The sequence below is a fragment of the Lithobates pipiens genome, unplaced genomic scaffold (genome assembly GCF_037356315.1).
Source record: "Lithobates pipiens isolate NorthernLeopardFrog02 unplaced genomic scaffold, aLitPip1_a1.2 Scaffold_19, whole genome shotgun sequence".
NCBI lineage: Eukaryota > Metazoa > Chordata > Amphibia > Anura > Ranidae > Lithobates > Lithobates pipiens.
Genome location: NW_027507764.1, coordinates 132,489,946 through 132,508,313, shown reverse-complemented (window position 1 = coordinate 132,508,313; position 18,368 = coordinate 132,489,946). Strand labels below are relative to the sequence as shown.

The window sequence follows — 18,368 nt, the reverse complement described above, 5'->3', positions numbered from 1 at the left end:
TTTTATTTTGCTGTTACTCTAATGGGAGAAACTAACTAGGTTTACCAACCACTCACAGGATAGCACTTTACACATCGGTAGTTTTTAGTTAATTGACAGCGCTTCACTACTTTAAAATAGCTTATCCATAACTATTCATAGTGATGGCGGCAGTCTAATTTTTTCATCCCACATACACAGTGGTAGCGCGAGAGTAACACCTCATACTATTCAAATACTTATTTCACTCATTTAAATGCAAATCAATTTATAACTTTTTTTTTTTAAATGCGTTTTTCTGGGGGTTTTTTTTGTTCTGTCTCACTGTTAAAATAAACCTACCATTAAAATTATAGGACTGATCATTTTTTTGTCAGTGGGCAAGTGTACAAAATCAGCAGGGGATCAAATACTTTTTCCCTCACTGTATATGTTTTTTTTTTTTATCATCAGTTTCAACCAAGTGCATTCCGAATTTTCCATTTCAACACCAGAATTTTCATTTTGGTGCACTACTAAACAAAACCATTCTCGGAAGGTGTTTAAACAAAACAAGTATGTTGATTATAAAATACTTTATTGACATCAATTTGGTAAGGGTTACAGATTTATCCACTATTCCCTTCTTCATAATTATAACAAAGAATTGATTTTCTAGTTTCACTCAGCATACCACCCTTCCTTATATTTTTACCAGCAGGGAATAAACAGTGCTGACCTTTAAAAGCACACATATGAAAGACAGATGGATATTTTCAGTCTGCACACAATAGATGATTATATTCTATGTAATTTTGTATCACTTTTTAGTTTATTATTAAACATATGCATTCCACACATTCTTCATTCACATGGGCACATAGACCCGTACCTCCATGCAGAGGGCCATTTTATGCACCAGGGGAATGACAGGTGTTCCATGCAATTAACCTGTCAAAATCAATGACCTCCCCAAGAGACAGTCACTGTATGGATCTTCCTGCACAGGCCAGTGTTCATATCTGTACAGAGACAGATGCACATCTCTGAAGGCAGATAATCTGCCTCTTGTACAGATGTAAACAATGGCACGTGCAGGAAGATTCATACAGATGCCATGTCTCCCTAGGATGTCACCGTTTTTTCCCGGCTGGTAGAATGGAACACCTGTCATTCCCCGGATGGATAAACGCCACTCTGCACGGGTCTATGCATCCACGTGAATCAGGCCTTATAGAAAAATAAGCTAGCTTCTTTTAACCTAAACACTGATATCTAGTCTGGGTTTTGCAGATACTACTTGTTTTCACATGTGTTTGCTCTTCCCATCTTCCACCTAAACCGCAAACTTAAAGTGGTTGTAAACCCTTACATATACCCAGTGACTGGCCTCTGGTAATGCACAGAAAAATCCTTATACATAGGTTGTATCTGTTCACCTGCAGTCTTCTCTATATCCGTTTAAATTCCAGAATTAATAAAGCTTGTTTCAGCATTCAGACAAAACTGTGCAGAGAACTGATTGGCGGGAGGAGACACCTCCCCTCCTTGCAGCACACAGGAACAGAGCTGAGGCTGTCAATCTGCTGGAGGCTCCTCCCCTGTCACCTTTCCCTTTGTGTCATGAAAACTTGTCAGAAGAGATTCCTGCTGATAGCAGAGGAACACAGCAAACAAAATTACATTTAGTGCTCTTTTAACTGAGACAAGTACACACAGGGATATGCTTTGTTCATATTTCATGTCTGAGGTTTACAACCACTTTGATTTGGCAAGTCAAGCCTCATTTACATGGCCAATTAGTACAATACATTTCCAATAAGTGTATTTCTGCGATGAGGATCACAGGGGGTTTGCCATTAAGGGTACAAATCATTTCCAGGCTGATGAGTTCTGTGGCAGTCTGTAACAGCACATTGGGTACATGTAGTTAGGAACAGAAAAGAAGCCCTGGGTACAAACTAACTGTGTGCAGGGCTGCTTATCTGTCCCCAATTGCTTTATATGCAAAAGACCATGGTGCTCATCAGCCTGTCATTGATTTGTATAGGCTTCTTGGCCATAGCCAATTGCAATCATCTATGATCCTCACTATAGAAATACACTGATTATTGGTGGAGTACAACCTTAATTGGCTGTATGAATGAAGCTTTACAAGGGGAGTGTGGTGGCCTAAATCACCCCTGCATTCTAACCTGACCTCACTACATTATACTTCCTAGTGTTGTTCCAACTCCTGCTGCTGCTGCATTCTCCTCTGAACTAAAAAATGTTTGCTTTAGTTCAACACATGCATTTTATTGGGAAAAAAAAGTGTTTAACAAGCAGCAGATGTTTAAAAAAAAAAAAAAAAAAAAAAAAAAAAAAGAAAAAGAAAAAAAGGTTTGCTGCTGAAGTACGCGCCCTCACTGACAACAGGCACGGTCGTGGAAGATCCTATTCTTCAGCTCCATTCAGTCTTGATTAACCTGTAATGGCAATTATAAGGAATCATAAATAAACATAAAAAGATAAATTCTTATGTTTCTAATGAAGCACATGGACTACAAACATTTAGGCTGGGTTCACACTCAGTGCTGACATGGCTCACAGTGGGGGTCTGGTGTGTCCCCGTTCTCCATTTCTAGTACAAATCAGGCCCAAATTTTTGACTGAAATGGAGCCATAGACACACAGGACCCCTGTGCAATCTGCTCCACAGCCACCACGGAGATGTGCGAATCGGCTCCATTCAGAGTTGGGCACGCGCTCCTGTCATGCGAATTGGATGCGGGGGTATTCACATCCAATTCGCACTACTGCCCAAGTAGAAACTTCTGAAGCATCATGGGCCTTATTTCTCAATCTCTTCTTTCTAAGAATGGTACTTCTCTTTTGTTCAGCCAGCAATCAGCATCAGAAACTGGTTGTTCGTGTTGGGGAAACTCCTCCAATATTTAGAAAGATTACATTGGCACAAAAGATTCTGTGGGGTTGATCTACTAAAACTGGAGCACTCAGCATCTGGTGCAGCTGTGCATGTAAGCCAATCAGCTTCCAACGTCAGCTTTGGTAATAAAACCTGGAAGCTGATCGGTTTCTAGGCAGAGCTGCACCAGATTTTGCACTCTCCTGTTTTAGTAAATAACCCCCAAATAGTGTTAACCTGGAAAAATCAAATTTTTTTACACTGAAAAACAGACAAAAATACTGCAGATATGACGCGTGTGACACTAGCTTAGAAAGACAATACAGTAGTTAGGGAAATCTTTTCCATCCATTACCAGCTACAAAATACTCAGAGAGGTCCAATTGTTCTAACTTACTACACCAGTATTAGACTTTACATGCTCATGAATACGATGTATGATGATGAGTAGCCTCAGGTAAATCCTTTATAGATTTCATTGGAGACAATCTCCTGTCAGGAGTACAACTATCATCACAGGCTACAGGTCTCTTCTGTCCCTCATATGGTAACACACATCAGACTATACTTACCATGGTAAGCACCAGCATAGAAGGGGTGTCATACATCCACAACCAGGACTGATAGATACTCCATGTGCTGGAAGGGAAATTACAATATTAACATGTATATTTCAAATAAAAAAGGATAATACTGATATATAGAGGAAAGAAAAATGAAAAAAAAAAATAAAAATAAAAAATAAACGTTGCCAGCGATGGAGCTCAGGCATGCCAGATAGAACCGTGAAACCATAAATATGTAACCTCAGGTAAATCCTTTGTAGCTTTCATTGGAGACAATCTCCTGTCATGAGTACAACTATCATCACAGGCTACAGGTCTCTTCTGTCCCTCATATGGTAGAACATGACAATACGTACCATGGTGAGCACTAGCATAGAAGGGGTGTCATACATCCATAACCGGGTCTGCTGGATAGATACTCCATGTGCTGGAAGGGAAACATTACAATATTACCATGTATATTTCAAGTAAAAAGAGAATACTGATTATATATATAGATAGATAGATAGATAGATAGATAGATAGATAGATAGATAGATACGAAAGTGTAAAAAAATAAAAATAAAAATTTGCCAGTGATTGAGCACAGGTATGACCCCACCAGTTAAGACAGTGGGACCATAAAAATTTAACCTCAGGTAAATCCTTTATAGCTTTCATTGGAGACAATCTCCTGTCAGGAGTACAACTATCATCATCACAGGCTACTGGTCTTTTCGGTTCTTCATATGGTAACGCATATCAAACTATTCTTACCATGGTGAATGCCAGCATAGAAGGGGTGTCATACATCCACAACCAGGTTTCCCGGATAACATTGATCGATACTCCATGTGCTGGAAGGAATACACAATATTAACATGTATATTTCAAATAAAAATATAATTTATAATGAAACAAAAAAAAAACCCACACAAAAAAATACCACACAACAAAAAATGTTGCCAATGATGGAACGCAGGTATGACCTCCACCAGTTAGGACAGACAGACCATTAAAAATGTAACCTCAGGTAAATCCTTTGTAGCTTTCATTGGAGACAATCTCCTGTCATGAGTACAACTATCATCACAGGCTACAGGTCTCTTCTGTCCCTCATATGGTAGAACACGACTATACATACCATGGTGAGCACCAGCATAGAAGGGGTGTCATACATCCATAACCAGGACTGCCAGAGAGAACTGATGGATACTTCATGGACTGGAAGGAAAATCACAATATTAACATGTATATTTCAAGTAAAAATATAATTTATACTGAAATAAAAAAATAATAATAATATGCTGCCAATGATGGAACACAGGCATGACCCCACCAGTTAGGACAGTGAGACCATAAAAATGTAACCTCAGGTAAATCCTTTGTAGCTTTCATTGGAGACAATCTCCTGTCAGGAGTACAACTATCATCACAGGCTACAGGTCTCGTCTGTCCCTCATATGGTAGAACATGACAATACGTACCATGGTGAGTACCAGCATAGAAGGGGTGTCATACATCCATAACCAGGATTGCCGGATAACATTGATGGATACTCCATGTGCTGGAAGGAATACACAATATTAACATGTATATTTCAAATAAAAATATAATTTATAATGAAACATAAAAAAACAAAACAAAAAAAAATAATAAAAACACCACACAAACACACCACACAACAAAAATTGTTGCCAATGATGGAATGCAGGTATGACCCCCACCAGTTAGGACAGGCAGACCATTATAAATGTAACCTCAGGTAAATCCTTTGTAGATTTCATTGGAGACAATCTCCTGTCAGGAGTACAACTATCATCACAGGCTACAGGTCTCTTCTGTCCCTCATATGGTAGAACATGACAATACGTACTATGGTGAGCACCAGCATAGAAGGGGTGTCATACATCCACAACCAGGTTTCCCGGATAACATCGATCGATACTCCATGTGCTGGAAGGAATACACAATATTAACATGTTTCAAATAAAAATATAATTTATAATGAAACATTAAAAAAAAAAATAAAAAAAAAATACCACACAACAAAAATTGTTGCCAATGATGGAACGCAGGTATGACCTCCACCAGTTAGGACAGACAGACCATTAAAAATGTAACCTCAGGTAAATCCTTTGTAGCTTTCATTGGAGACAATCTCCTGTCATGAGTACAACTATCATCACAGGCTACAGGTCTCTTCTGTCCCTCATATGGTAGAACACGACAATACGTACCATGGTGAGCACTAGCATAGAAGGGATGTCATACATCCATAACCAGGACTGCCGGATAGCACCAACAGATACTTCATGTACTGGAAGAAAAGCAGAGTATTAACATGTAAAATTTAAAAGTAAAATGATAATTTATACACTATATTGTCAAAAGTATTAGGACACCTGTCTTTACACGCACATGAACTTTAATGGTACCCCAGTCTTCGTATGTAGGGTTCAGTATTAAGTTGGCCCACCCTTTGCAGCTATAACAGCTTCAACTCCCTTGCAAAGGCTGTCCACAAGGTTTAGGAGCATCTATGCAAATGTTTAACCATTCTTCCAGACGCGCATGTGAGGTCAGGCACTGATGTGGACGAGAAAGCCTGGCTCAACCTGAGAACACCTTTTGGATTAGTTAGAGCGGAGACTGCAAGCCAGGCTCAAACTCACAACATTAACATCAAGAAAATGCTACTAAAATCCCAATTCCAGTCTAAATTTTCATTTTCAGCTTTGGACAGAATAAAGAATGTTTAGAACCTCTTTTTAACCACTTCAGCCCCAGAAAATTGTACCCCCTTCCTGACCAGAGCACTTTTTACAATTTGGCACTGTGTCACTTGAATTGGTAATTGCGCAGTCATGCGATGCTGTACCCAAACCAAATGTGCGTCTTTTTTTCTACAAATAGAGCTTTCTTTTGGTGGTATTTCATCACCTGTGCAGTTTTTTTTTTTGCACTATAAACAAAAAGCTGACAATTTTGAAAAAATAAATAAAAAAACCCACAATATATTTACTTTAATAAATATCCCCAAAAATGTTTAAAAAATAAATAAAAATGGCTTCATCAGTTTAGACCAATATATATTCTACTTCTTGGTAAAAAAAAAAAAAAAAAAAAAAATCACAATAAGCATATATTGGTTTGCGCAAAAGTTATAGCATCTGCAAACTATGGGAAAGATTAATGTTTTTGTTTTTTTACTAGTAATGGCGGCGATCTGCGAATTTTAATTGAGATTGCGACACTGCAGCGGACAGATCAGACACTTGACACATTTATGGGACCACTGACATTTATACACTGATCAGTGCTCTAAAAATGCACAGATTACTGTGTAAATGTCACTGGTAGGGAAGGGGTTAACACCAGGGGGCAATCAAGGGGTTAAACGTGTGTTCCCTCAGTGTGTTTTAACTGTATCGAGATAGGACCGCGTAAGAGGAGACATATTGTTCCTATTTACTAGGAACAAACAACATGTCTCCTCTCCCCTGACAGCCCAGGGATTGTGTTCACACACACACACACACACACACACACACACACACACACACACACACACACACACACACACACACACACACACACACACACACACATTTTCGTGTGGCTGGCAGCAATCTCGCCCGCTATTGCACATCGGGTCCCCCACCGTGTAGCAGGGGCGCCTGCTGGGGTCTCTTAAAGGGCAGGTGTACCTATACCGGATCTTGCGCACCCGTGCCACTTTGCCAACGTATATCGGCATGAGCTGGTCGGCAAGTGGTTAAAGTGAAACTTTAATCAGAAAATCAAGTCCTGCTAGGTCACTTTAGGCTGGCCCATTTTGCAGGTATAACTATGTAAAACATTAAAAATAAGTGACTATCCTGTTTAAAATCCAGTAATGCACGTCTTATTCTCTGCACATGCTCAGTTGCTCTCTATTGTTGGCACTGTGCCTAAAAAAATCAGAGCCACTAGAGGCTAATCAACTGACAGCTTTAAGATTTGCTGTTGCTGAAGGGAAAAGAAAGCAACAGGAATGGCAGACTGTGGAGGGAACAATAAGGAAGAGAGAAAAGAAAAGCAGGCGAGGCGACAGGACAAACGGTGCTGCCAGGGAGAAACAAAAAAAAGTTTAAAGTTACAAGGATAATGTCATCTTTTTTTCTCTGATCTTCTTTCCTTTCTACCTCATCCTAAAGCGTCTGCATTCTTCTTCTCTGAGCCAAGTAATACAATCAAGGCTGGAAATGTACATATTTAAATTGCAGGAAATGACATCTTTTTGAGACCAAGGAGAGGGGGAAGAGTTTCCATTAAAGAAGCGACTGCTTTGGGCTCCAACAAAAAGAAACAGGAGCAATGTTGAAGGCAATTTACAGCACACACTAATTTTGGTAGCAAAGTTATTAATGTGGAACGTATGTTCCTTGCTAAAGAACATTATTTTTTATCAAACTGTTATGGGTAAAGTTCTGCATTAAATGTCGACTGCGTACCTATTGAGTTTTTCCCTCATTTTCCTATTGTGCCAAAAAAATAAAAAAATAAATGGGAAAGACATCTAATCCAGAGCTGTCAACACATAATAAACACCTCCAGAGGCCTAACCATTTGGGCCCTTTTTCCAGGAGAGCAAACTCAATGCTGGGGGGGGGGGAAACACTTTTTACAGGCATTGTACCATTATCGTCATTAAATATTATGAGCAAAAACTTTGCAAAGTTTTGCTACTTTCACGTAGCTTATAAGGTTGAAAAAATAAATAAATAAAATAAAAGATAGGTCCATCCAGTTTAATCTACACTATATTATCAAAAGTATTGGGACACCTGCCTTTTAACGTACACCAACTTTAATGGAATCCCAGTCTTAGTCTGTAGGGTTCAATATCGATTTGGCTCACCCTTTGCAGCTATAACAGCTTCAACTCTTCTGGGAAGGCTGTCCACAAGGTTTAGAGTGCGTCTATGGGAATGTTTGACCGGGTTCTTTTGTGCAGGCCAGTCACGTTCCTCCATTCCAATCTTTCATCCATGTCTTTATGGACCTTGCTTTGTGCACTGGTGAGCAGTCATGTTGGAACAGGAAGGGGCCATCCCCAAACTGTTCCCACAAAGTTGGGAGTATGAAATTATCTAAAATGTCTTGGTATTCTGACGCCTTTAGAATTCCCTTCTGGAAGAATGGTCAAACATTCCCATAGACACACTCCTAAACCTTGTGGACAGTATTCCCTGAAGAGTTGAAGCTGTTATAGCTGCAAAGGGAGGGCCAACTCAATATTGAATCCCATGGACGAAGACTGCGATGCCATTAAAGTTCGTGCGTGTAAAGGTAGGCATCCCAATACCTTTGGTAATATAGTGTATGTACATGTGATTTTTTTTTTCTTCTCTAATAACTCCCATAGTCCTGTATGTGTGTGTATACATACACACACTTACCAAGACATCTTAAAAAAGAATAAATGCAAGTTGTCGATATTCTTCTCAAGTACCACTTGCTGAGGAGGGAGTTGCCTATTTTTACTGCCATAACAGTAAAGATTCCTTTTCTCAATCTAAAGTTAAACCTTTCTTCCAACCTGAAGTTGCAACTGCATGTCCTCTTCAGGGACATTACACTGTATGAAAAATTTTGAAGGTGACTCCAGTAACTAATAGACTGTTTAACCACTTTCAGACCGGACCAATTTGCTGGTCAAAGACCAGACCACTTTTTGCGATTCGGCACTGCGTCGCTTTAACTGACAATTGCGCGGTCGTGCGACGTGGCTCCCAAACAAAATTGACGTCCTTTTTTTCCCCACAAATAGAGCTTTCTTTTGGTGGTATTTGATCACCCCTGCGGTTTTTATTTTTTGCGCTATAAACAAAAATAGAGCGACAATTTTGAAAAAAACGCATTATTTTTTACTTTTTGTTATAATAAATATCCCATTTTTTTTCCTCAGTTTAGGCCGATACGTATTCTTCTACATATTTTTGGTAAAAAAAAAATCGCGATAAGCGATTATTGATTGGTTTGCGCAAAAGTTATAGTGTTTACAATGCGGCGATCGGCGATTTTTATTGTGACTGCGACATTGTGGGGGACCCATCGGACATTTTTGACACATTTTTGGGACCATTGTCATTTATACAGTAATTACTGCTATATAAATGCAGTAATTCCTGTGTAAATGACACTGGCAGTGAAGGGGTTAACCAGTGGGTGGCAGTGTAGGGGTTAAGTGTTCCTAGGGGTGTGTTACTAACTGTGGGGGGTTGGGCTTTCATTTAGTGAACACTGATCTCTGCTCCAATCACATGGAGCAGAGATCAGCGTCACTAGTTGCTAGGCAGAATGGAGAAATGTTGTTTACAACGGCACTTCTCCATTCGGCCGCTCCGTGAGACGATCGCGGGGATGCCCGCGACGATTGAGTCCGAGGGTCCCACGACCGGACTCACGGGGGTCCCGACCAGCGCGGGAGCGCGCCGCGCTCCCGATGGCAGGGCGGCAAATTTAAAGGGACGTACATGTACGCCAATTTGCCCGCCCGTGCCATTCTGTTGACGTACATCGTCGTTCGCTGGTCGGCAAGTGGTTAATCACCCCCCGTGCCTTTTCTCCACAATAAAAAAGTAATATTGTATCTATGAAATTGATCCTTCTTATAAAATGTTGTTGCTCTTCGCTAAACTCTCTAATTCCACGTCTTTGCTGAGGACTGGCAACCAAAGCTGAACTACATAGTCAAGATTTTCCCAACCAAATAGTGAAAGAATAAAGTACATAGTCTCAGGTAAATCCTTTAATACATCAATCTGAGTATGTTCAGGAGTACACGTCTCATCATTGACTATGTACATCTAGTCTGAGACACGCGGGTGGTCACCTACCTTCGCTCCCTGTTCGATTAGCAGCCATCAGATCTGAGACCTGGGAAGAAAAAAAAAAGACAGACATTGAAACAGGTAGTTTTTTTCTGCATTTCTTGATTTTATCACTTTAAAACTGTTAGATTGTTTGTTTTCCCAGCACTGGCATTTTTGTTTTTTAAATAGTGCAACAGATTTCTTCATGTTCGCTAAACTGTGTGGATAGAGGAATCTCCCGCTTTTTCTATCCAACTATAGAAAATCTGCAGATAATCTATAGGTGTATGGCCAGCTTAAGGCCCCTTTCCCATGGACGATCCATTCAGGTTCGCCTGTCAGTTTTTCAGGCGGACTTGAATGGATGCTCCATAGAGCTCTATGGAGCATCTGATGTCAGCGGTGACATGTCCGCTGACATCCGACCCACTCCGATCCAAAAAAGTGTGACAGAGGAAAAAGCTATTTTTCCATCCGTCATCGGATCGGATGACGACTGACACTGCGGTTCGTCATCACCCAATCTCCCATAGGGGAGAGCGGCGCTGTGACAAGTCAGTCCCCACGCAGTGTGCAGAGACAGACCTGTCATCTGCCAGCTCAGCTGAGCAAGCGGATATCCACGGGACGGATCAACACTGATCCGCCCCATGTGAAAGGACCCAAAGGCAGTGAAACTGATCAAATCCTACATTTTGGACATGAGCCAAGCGCAGTTTGCGTTGCATGTTTTTCTGTGCGTTTGTCACATGGCAAAAGGCAAAACCGCTACCCTCATTTGGGGTTCCACTAGCACAGTGGAGTGCTAGCACAACCTTGGCACCCCAGATGTTTTGGAACTACATTTCCCATGATGCTCATGCACTCTGCAGTGTAGTTGAGCATCATGGGAAATGTAGTTGCAAAACATTTGGGGTGCCAAGGTTCGCCATCACTGCACTAGCATTTCTGCTATACCCAAGTGTGAATGGGGCCTTAGGCAGGGTTCACACTATTGCGAATTGGATGCAGGGTCCTCCACATTCAATTCACAATAGCAGGAGATTGTGACCGGCTCTCTATGGAGCATATCACATATCTCCGCTGCGAATTTGCACAGGAGTCCTGTGCGTCTTTTTATCCGTTTCAGGTCTGAATTCAGCCGAAATTTGGGGCTGAAATCGGACCTGAAATGGTGACCAAGGACACACCGGGTCCCTGCTGTGAGCCACATGCGAAGACAGTGTGGACCCAGCCTTAAAATATAAGTTCACCCATACTCAGGATGTAATATATTGCAAAGGGACAGGCCCCTGCTCCCCCCGATCCGCCATTTTGACAGATAGTGTGTGTGGTTCTCTTCTCCCAACCCTCTCCCCCCCCCCCCCTTGTGACAGTGAGCCAGGGACTGATTCACAGATCCCTGTGAATCAATGAGCTACAAATAGTGACAGCCTTTGCAGCGGTCAGCTTGTGGTTCTCAATGGCCCTATTGAGTGCTCTGGGGGTTCACTGATTCTTCCTGTGTAGGTGCCACACAGATAAAAACTGACAGGTCTGCAGGAGACCCGCAGGGTACCAGTAATCTGCTAATCGCTGGTGCAATGCTGTCCTGGCTTCCAAAACAAAAAATTTGTAAATGCACATTGTTTCACCTGCAAAAAACAAACATGCATTTATTATTTTTTTGTTAAAAAGGTAAACTTATCCTTTAAGTCAGTCATAGATGGTTAGACGCTTGGTCGGTTCAGCAGGGAACAGTCAAGATATGATCCATGTATGAACAGGCTAACTGTACCCAAGTCGATCCATCAATCAACTTGGAAACAACCAGCACACCAGATTTCTAGTATGCGATTATTGCCCCAGCAGCTAAAGGGACCTTTCACACGGACGATCTGTTCAGGTCCACCTGTCAGTTTTTCAGGCGGACCTGAACGGATGCTCCATAGAGCTCTATGGAGCGTCGGAGGTCAGCGGTGACATGTCCACTGACATCCGAGCCGCTCCGATCAGAAAAAGTGCGACAGAGGAAAAAGCTATCGGATCGGATGACAACGGACACTGAGGTCCGTTGTCACCCGATCTCCCATATGGGGAGAGCGGCGCTGTGACAGGTCCGTCCCCGCGCAGTGTGCAGAGACTGACCTGTCCTCTGCCTGCTCAGCGCAGATCGCTCTGCTGATCCCCGCTGTGCAAGCAGATATCCACGGGGTGGATCAGCACTGATCTACCCCATGTGAAAGGAGCCAAAGCCTGAGCAGGACAAATTCTACTCCCAATGGTCACAGTCTGCACCCTCCACCCCCCCCTAAAGTCTGAAGGAAAGAAAGCGGGCCCTTTGTTTAGAAAGTTTGGAGCTCCCTGCTCTATGGCCTTCCCCAGGAGACTTACACATAGTACTGATGTATGAGCATCAGATTCTTTCCAGGAAATTCCTGTATAAAAAACAGGATGGTCATGCATGTATTTGTGCACATGCGGAAAATGACAACATATCCCAAGAAAAGCTAGAAGACATTTTCCGCATGTGCACAAATACATGCATGACCATCCTGTTTTTTATACAGGAATTTCCTGGAAAGAATCTGATGCTCATACATCAGTACTATGTGTAAATCTGCATTGCTGGACACTATTGTATACAATAGTGTCCAGCAATGCAGATTTATATATATATATATATATATTTTTTTTTTAACTAATCTATGCATAGTGCAGGGTCATGTGCCTTTGTGTACTCACATGATAAAAACAATTGGCTGCATTAACATCAGAAAAAAAAGCCAGGTAGGTTTTTAGGCATCAGTGTGTGGAAACACACATGGGGGGGGAGCGCACACACACACATAGGGGTGGGGGGAGAAAAAAAAAAAAAAAAAAAAACACATAGTAAAAATTTTACAAATGCATTTACTGATCACGACAAAGGAACTTGTGTGCTGGAAAAGCATTTATAATAAGATGAGTATGGATTAGCTGGAGCGATTGATCAGGGATCAGGCTGATCACGTGTCATGGTGGGCCTACGATCTGCCACACACGTGGGAGCCTCACCGATCACCTCTAATAGAGACTACAAAACACCCATTTCTTACCACCTTGCCCCATCTCTGCATTATATTTCCATCTACATACAATATATCACATTTCTACACAGAACAGCACGCCATGACTTACCTCCGATCACACAGCATACTGTCTGCGGATGGGTGGGGGGTGTCCAACTTCCTGATCATTGCCCCGCCCATTTCCCCGGCCAGTCTTATGATAAAAAATAATAAAAATAAAATAAAATGATAATCTTCCAATGAAATGTCCCGCTCACTCCGCTCCGCTGACAACACATCGCGGGAGAAACTTTACAAAGAAACTTTCCAAGTTTGTAAACTTTTTAAGGTCACGTGACGCACCCCGGTGTTGTTCCCCTCATGTCCAGCAGATGGCGCTCTAGCCCCGAAATAGGTGACGCTATGGGGAGAAGAGACTGCTGATTATTATTATTATACAGGATTTATATAGCGCCAACAGTTTACGCAGCGCTTTACAATATATAAAAAACGATGATCTATTCTATCATGCACAAAAGGAACAGCATCAATTTTTAAAACATTTTTTTTAGAGTAACAAAAACGAACCACTTCAGCCCCGGAAGGATTTACCCCCTTAATAACCAGGCCATTTTTTGCAATACGGCACTGCATTATTTTAACTAACAATCGCGCGGTAATGCAACGCTGTACCCAAATAATATTGATAATTGAAAATTTATTTTTTAGTTTTCAAGAGTGAAGAGGGATTAGAACCCCTGTCAGTTTTTATTGCTGTCTGTGTCCTTGTTGGGGAGATTCACCCTCTCTATCTGTCCTGTTTATCATTATTATTGAAAGTAAAAGAAAATCCCAAATTTTGTCCCCAGAAAGATAATAGAAGGGGAATCTTCTAATGGGGACACTAGTTTTTGTGACCTGGTGGGGGCCCAAGAGATTTCTTCAATTAGCAGAGATTTCCTCTCGCATCCTGTTTTTGTTATGGGACATGAAGTGAAGGGAAATCTCTCCAATGGGACAAAGATGGAGAAAAAAAAAACATTACAGGGGTTATAACCCTCCCTTACTCTATCCAAAATGAATAGAAAAAAAACAAAAAACGTTTGCCTCTGGTTCTGGTTGGAAAGTGACATTGTTTTTGAGATCAGGGAGAGTTTCCTAAAAAGAAGTGACTGTTCTGGGCTTTAACAAAATGGCGACCTCCAGCAACAAGAAACGAGAGCAATGCTGGAGGCAATTTACAGCACACACTAATCTTTGTAGCATAATTATTAACGTGGATTGTATGTTCTTTTGTTAAAGAACACGAATTGTTATCAAATGCTTATGTGTAACGTTTAGTTTTAATCACTTTCACACCGCCGAACATCATATGACGTCCTCAGCTTTCAGTGGTGATATCTGACTGATGGGTGCAGCTGCAGGCATCATCCAGATATCGTTTTTTCAGCCGGCGATTCCCTGCACCATAAAAACTATCATAGCGGAATTTCAGCCGCTTGATCGCTCTTACTAGCGACAGGAGGGGACGTCCCCTCCTGCCACTTCTCTGGGCTCTCCTGTGCGATCGGGGACCTGGAGAAGGAATCCACCGGAGCTGGAAGGAAGCCATAGAGAAAACAGAGGGACAGATAGCCCCCGAAAATCTCTATGACTCTTGCAGGCCCGGGCGCTATGTTATGACCTCACGTGTGGGCCACCGGAAGTAAACAAAGCCGAAGACTCGGCTATAAAAGCATCAAATCGTTCATTTTTTTTTGGATCTGATGCTTTCCATCCCGGAAGAGAGATGTGGGGTCTATTAGACATGCTATCTCTCCATAAAGAGGACCTGCCACGCACTATTTCGATTACAAGGGTTGTTTACATTCATTGTAATAGGAATAAAAGTGATAAAAAACATTATTTTTTAAAGGGAAAGTGTAAAAATATATATTTTTTTTAAATAAAACAAACCATTAAAAAAAATGTAAGCGCTTCCATCCCTGCGATCTCGCACGCAGAAGAAAATGCATACATAAGTCGCGCCCCCGAATATATAAACGACGTTGAAACCACACATATGAGGTATCGCCGTGAGCGTTAGAGTGAGAGTAACAATTCTGGCCGAAAACCTCTTCTGTAACTCTAAACAGGTAACCTGTAAAAAAAAATGTAAACCGTCGCCAATGGAGTACTGGAGTTTGATGCCATACTGCGAGCCTGCGCAATCTTAAAGCTATCTATTTACTCGGCATAACATCTTCTTTCACATTATATAAAAAAATTGGGCTAACTTTACCGTTTTAATTTTTTTTTTCTTTTATTCATAAACTTTTTCCCCCAAAAATTGCGTATTAAAAATGACTGCGCAAATACTATGTGACATAAAAAGTTGCAATGACTGCCATTTTATTCCCTAGGGTGTCTACTAAATATATATATCTAATGTTTGGGGGTTCGGAGTCATTTTCTAGTAAAAATGATGATGATTTATACATGTAGGATAGGAGTGCTGGAATTCGCGGGCTATGGAAGTGGTTAATGAAAGGCATGGCAAGCTTTCTTTTGCACTAGGAGGGCTTCACTTCTAATGTGACTCCTCCAGTAAACCTCCGAGCTTGGCTTGAAGTGTGAAGTTTACAGCCGGAGCACTAGGTGGCGCTGTTGGCCCTCAGCATGCCTCAGCCGCCAGTCTTGCTCTCGGTGTGTGTTGCTTCCGGTGAGGAGCTCTTCCTTCCTGTCCTCCGCCGGTGTCCTCTACAATCACCATGCCTGAGCTCAGCAAACAGTCTAAGCAGCGTCTGCAGAAGGTGTTCAAATGCGGGCAATTCACAATCCGCTGGGGCTTCGTCCCCCTCATCCTCTACCTAGGTCAGTCCTTGTGTGTACACTGCATAGCTGTGCTGGGGGAGGGGGGTGCCAGCCATACAGGGCACACGCTGCCTCTCTTCCTCAGCACAGCGCTACCACATTGTCAGCATGTATTTCTGAGTTGGTTAAAGTGACCCTGTAATGAGCATACACCTCAGCCTCCCTATACATAACAGGCAGCATGAATCTTGTTCATACCTCATCCACCCAATGACAGAGCTCCTCTGTGACCTCCACTTCATGAAAAGGTAGCAGAGCAAGTCCTTTTCCTGCACTCCAGACAAAAACAAGAGGGTTACCCTTGCCCAGATTTTTAAGCAAGCTAGTTACTTTGCCCTGAATGTGGAAAGTACAAATAGAGATGCTGTTAGGGCTTGTTCACGTGTATGGTGCTCTCCGAAGAGTGATCTGCATTTGAATCGCTCTTCAGAGAGCATTTCACAGGTGGTGAGAATGTGTTGTATGGCCCGATTTAGCTCCACGATCCCACGCACTATAGCTCTGCAACCATGTACACTTGCAGAGCGGCCCCATTCACTTAAAGCGGAGCTCCATCCAAAAGCTCAGGAAAAAAAATTAAAAAGCAGCAGCAGCTACAAATACTGTAGCTGCTGACTTTGAATATTATTACACTTACCTGTCCAGGAAGCCTGCGGTGTCCTCACCCGATCCGATTTTTCAATCAGCTCTCGGGTGTTTCTGCCTCCATCTCGGGTACGGGAAACTGGAAGTGAAGCCTTGCGGCAACACAGCCGGTTCCCTACTGCGCATGCTTGAAGTGTGCTGCACTTTGTGAATGGCCCGGCGGTGGGGATGGGGGAGGGGCTAAACTTCCGGATGATTTCGCCACGTCGAAGTCAGACAGAAGTGGGAGCGGGTACCTGTCAAAAAGAAAAGGCAAATAGGAGCTTTTCCTTTTTGGGTGGATCTCTGCTTTAAGATGCTGGCGAAGCGGAAAGAAGACAGCGGGTGAAACCGGCTGGGGAGAGCATACTGCTGGATCATGGGACAGGCTAGTGGCTTTTTTTTTTTTTTAAACAGGAGACTGGATCCACTCTTTAAATTGGTGGTTTTACATAAAAAAGGGATAGGAGGTATAATTCTTGCTGTTGGCTGCTAAGCAAAGCATCACAGCCGTGGCGTGTGCACACCCCCAAACCATGTCTCTGCAACTAAAGGGGGGCAGTAAAAGTGCATCTCAACCACAGAGTTTTACAGCACCCAGCTGCAAATGTGGATAAGCCATTGTGGAAAAAAATAACTGCTTCAGTTGTAGAGTACAGGAACCTAGAGGTGTCTGATTATACTTTCAGCAGCAGCCTCCAGAATTCAGAATTTGTCTTATAGGCTAAAAATACACTAACAGTAACCGATGCATCTACAGCGTTAATGTGTGTTTTTGACACATTGAATGTGCTTTTAAGGCATGTTAAAATTGCACCCCAGATGCCTTGCATGGGATTTTTATTTTTTTCCATCTCACTGATATATGATTAAGGCGGTTCTTCAAGTGATTGTAAGTGTTCGTTTTCATTTTAACCACTTGCCGCCCGCCAATTGTCAAATGACGGCTGCAAAGTGGTTTCAAAATCCTGACCGGACATCATAGATCGTCCTCAGGATTTTGAGCCGCTGCGATCGTTGTTGCGGAGTGTCAGTCTGACCACGGCTGATCACAGTGTAAATAGGAAGAGCCGGTGATCGGAGCCACCAGACCACCAGGGATGCCCAGCACCAGGTATGCTACCCTAGACCACAAGGGATGCCAATCAGTGCCCACAATGGATGCCATTCAGTGCCCACAATGGATGCCAATCAGTGCACACAATGGGCATCACTGATTGGCATGCATTATTTGGCACTGATTGGCATCCATCAGCACAAAACCATACAATACAGTGCCACCTATCAGTGCCCATCCGTGCCACCTATCAGTGCCCATCCGTGTCACCCATGAGTGCCACCTATCAGTGCCCATCAATGCCACCTCATCAGTGCCACTTCATTGGTGCCAGCTCATCAGTGCCGCCTTATCAGTGCCCGTCAGTGCAGCCCCATCAGTGAAGGAAAAAAACTTACCTTTATCGGCGTATAACACGCACAGGCGTATAACACGCACATTCATTTTAAGAGGATAGTTTCAGGGAAAAAAAAACGTACATTTTAAATAAGGCAGCTATTGGCGTATAACACGCACACGCTATTTTCACCCGAT

At 42.3% G+C, this 18,368-nt stretch overlaps 1 protein-coding gene and 1 long non-coding RNA gene across 3 annotated transcripts in view; one reads left to right on the top strand and one right to left on the bottom strand.

Annotated features, from left to right (window-relative positions):
- Positions 1–539: 539 nt before the first annotated feature.
- Positions 540–13,610, bottom strand: LOC143996291 (uncharacterized). 2 transcript variants are annotated; one of them, XR_013277523.1, is made up of 10 exons: positions 13,431–13,610; positions 10,296–10,335; positions 5,652–5,731; positions 5,288–5,367; positions 4,899–4,978; positions 4,556–4,635; positions 4,189–4,268; positions 3,789–3,859; positions 3,439–3,505; positions 540–2,426 (listed from the first exon to the last, which is right to left on the bottom strand). It is a non-coding gene; the product is annotated as an uncharacterized LOC143996291 (long non-coding RNA). The 2 variants fall into 2 exon arrangements; XR_013277524.1 differs by lacking the exons at positions 3,439–3,505; positions 3,789–3,859.
- A 2,376-nt stretch (positions 13,611–15,986) lies between these two features.
- Positions 15,987–18,368, top strand: part of TOMM7 (translocase of outer mitochondrial membrane 7) — a 49,353-nt gene continuing 46,971 nt past the window's right edge. Inside the window, exon 1 of the mRNA XM_077491273.1 lies at positions 15,987–16,153. Coding sequence (XP_077347399.1) covers positions 16,051–16,153 — 103 coding nt within the window. The 5' untranslated portion in view covers positions 15,987–16,050. The remainder of the gene's footprint in view (positions 16,154–18,368) is intronic.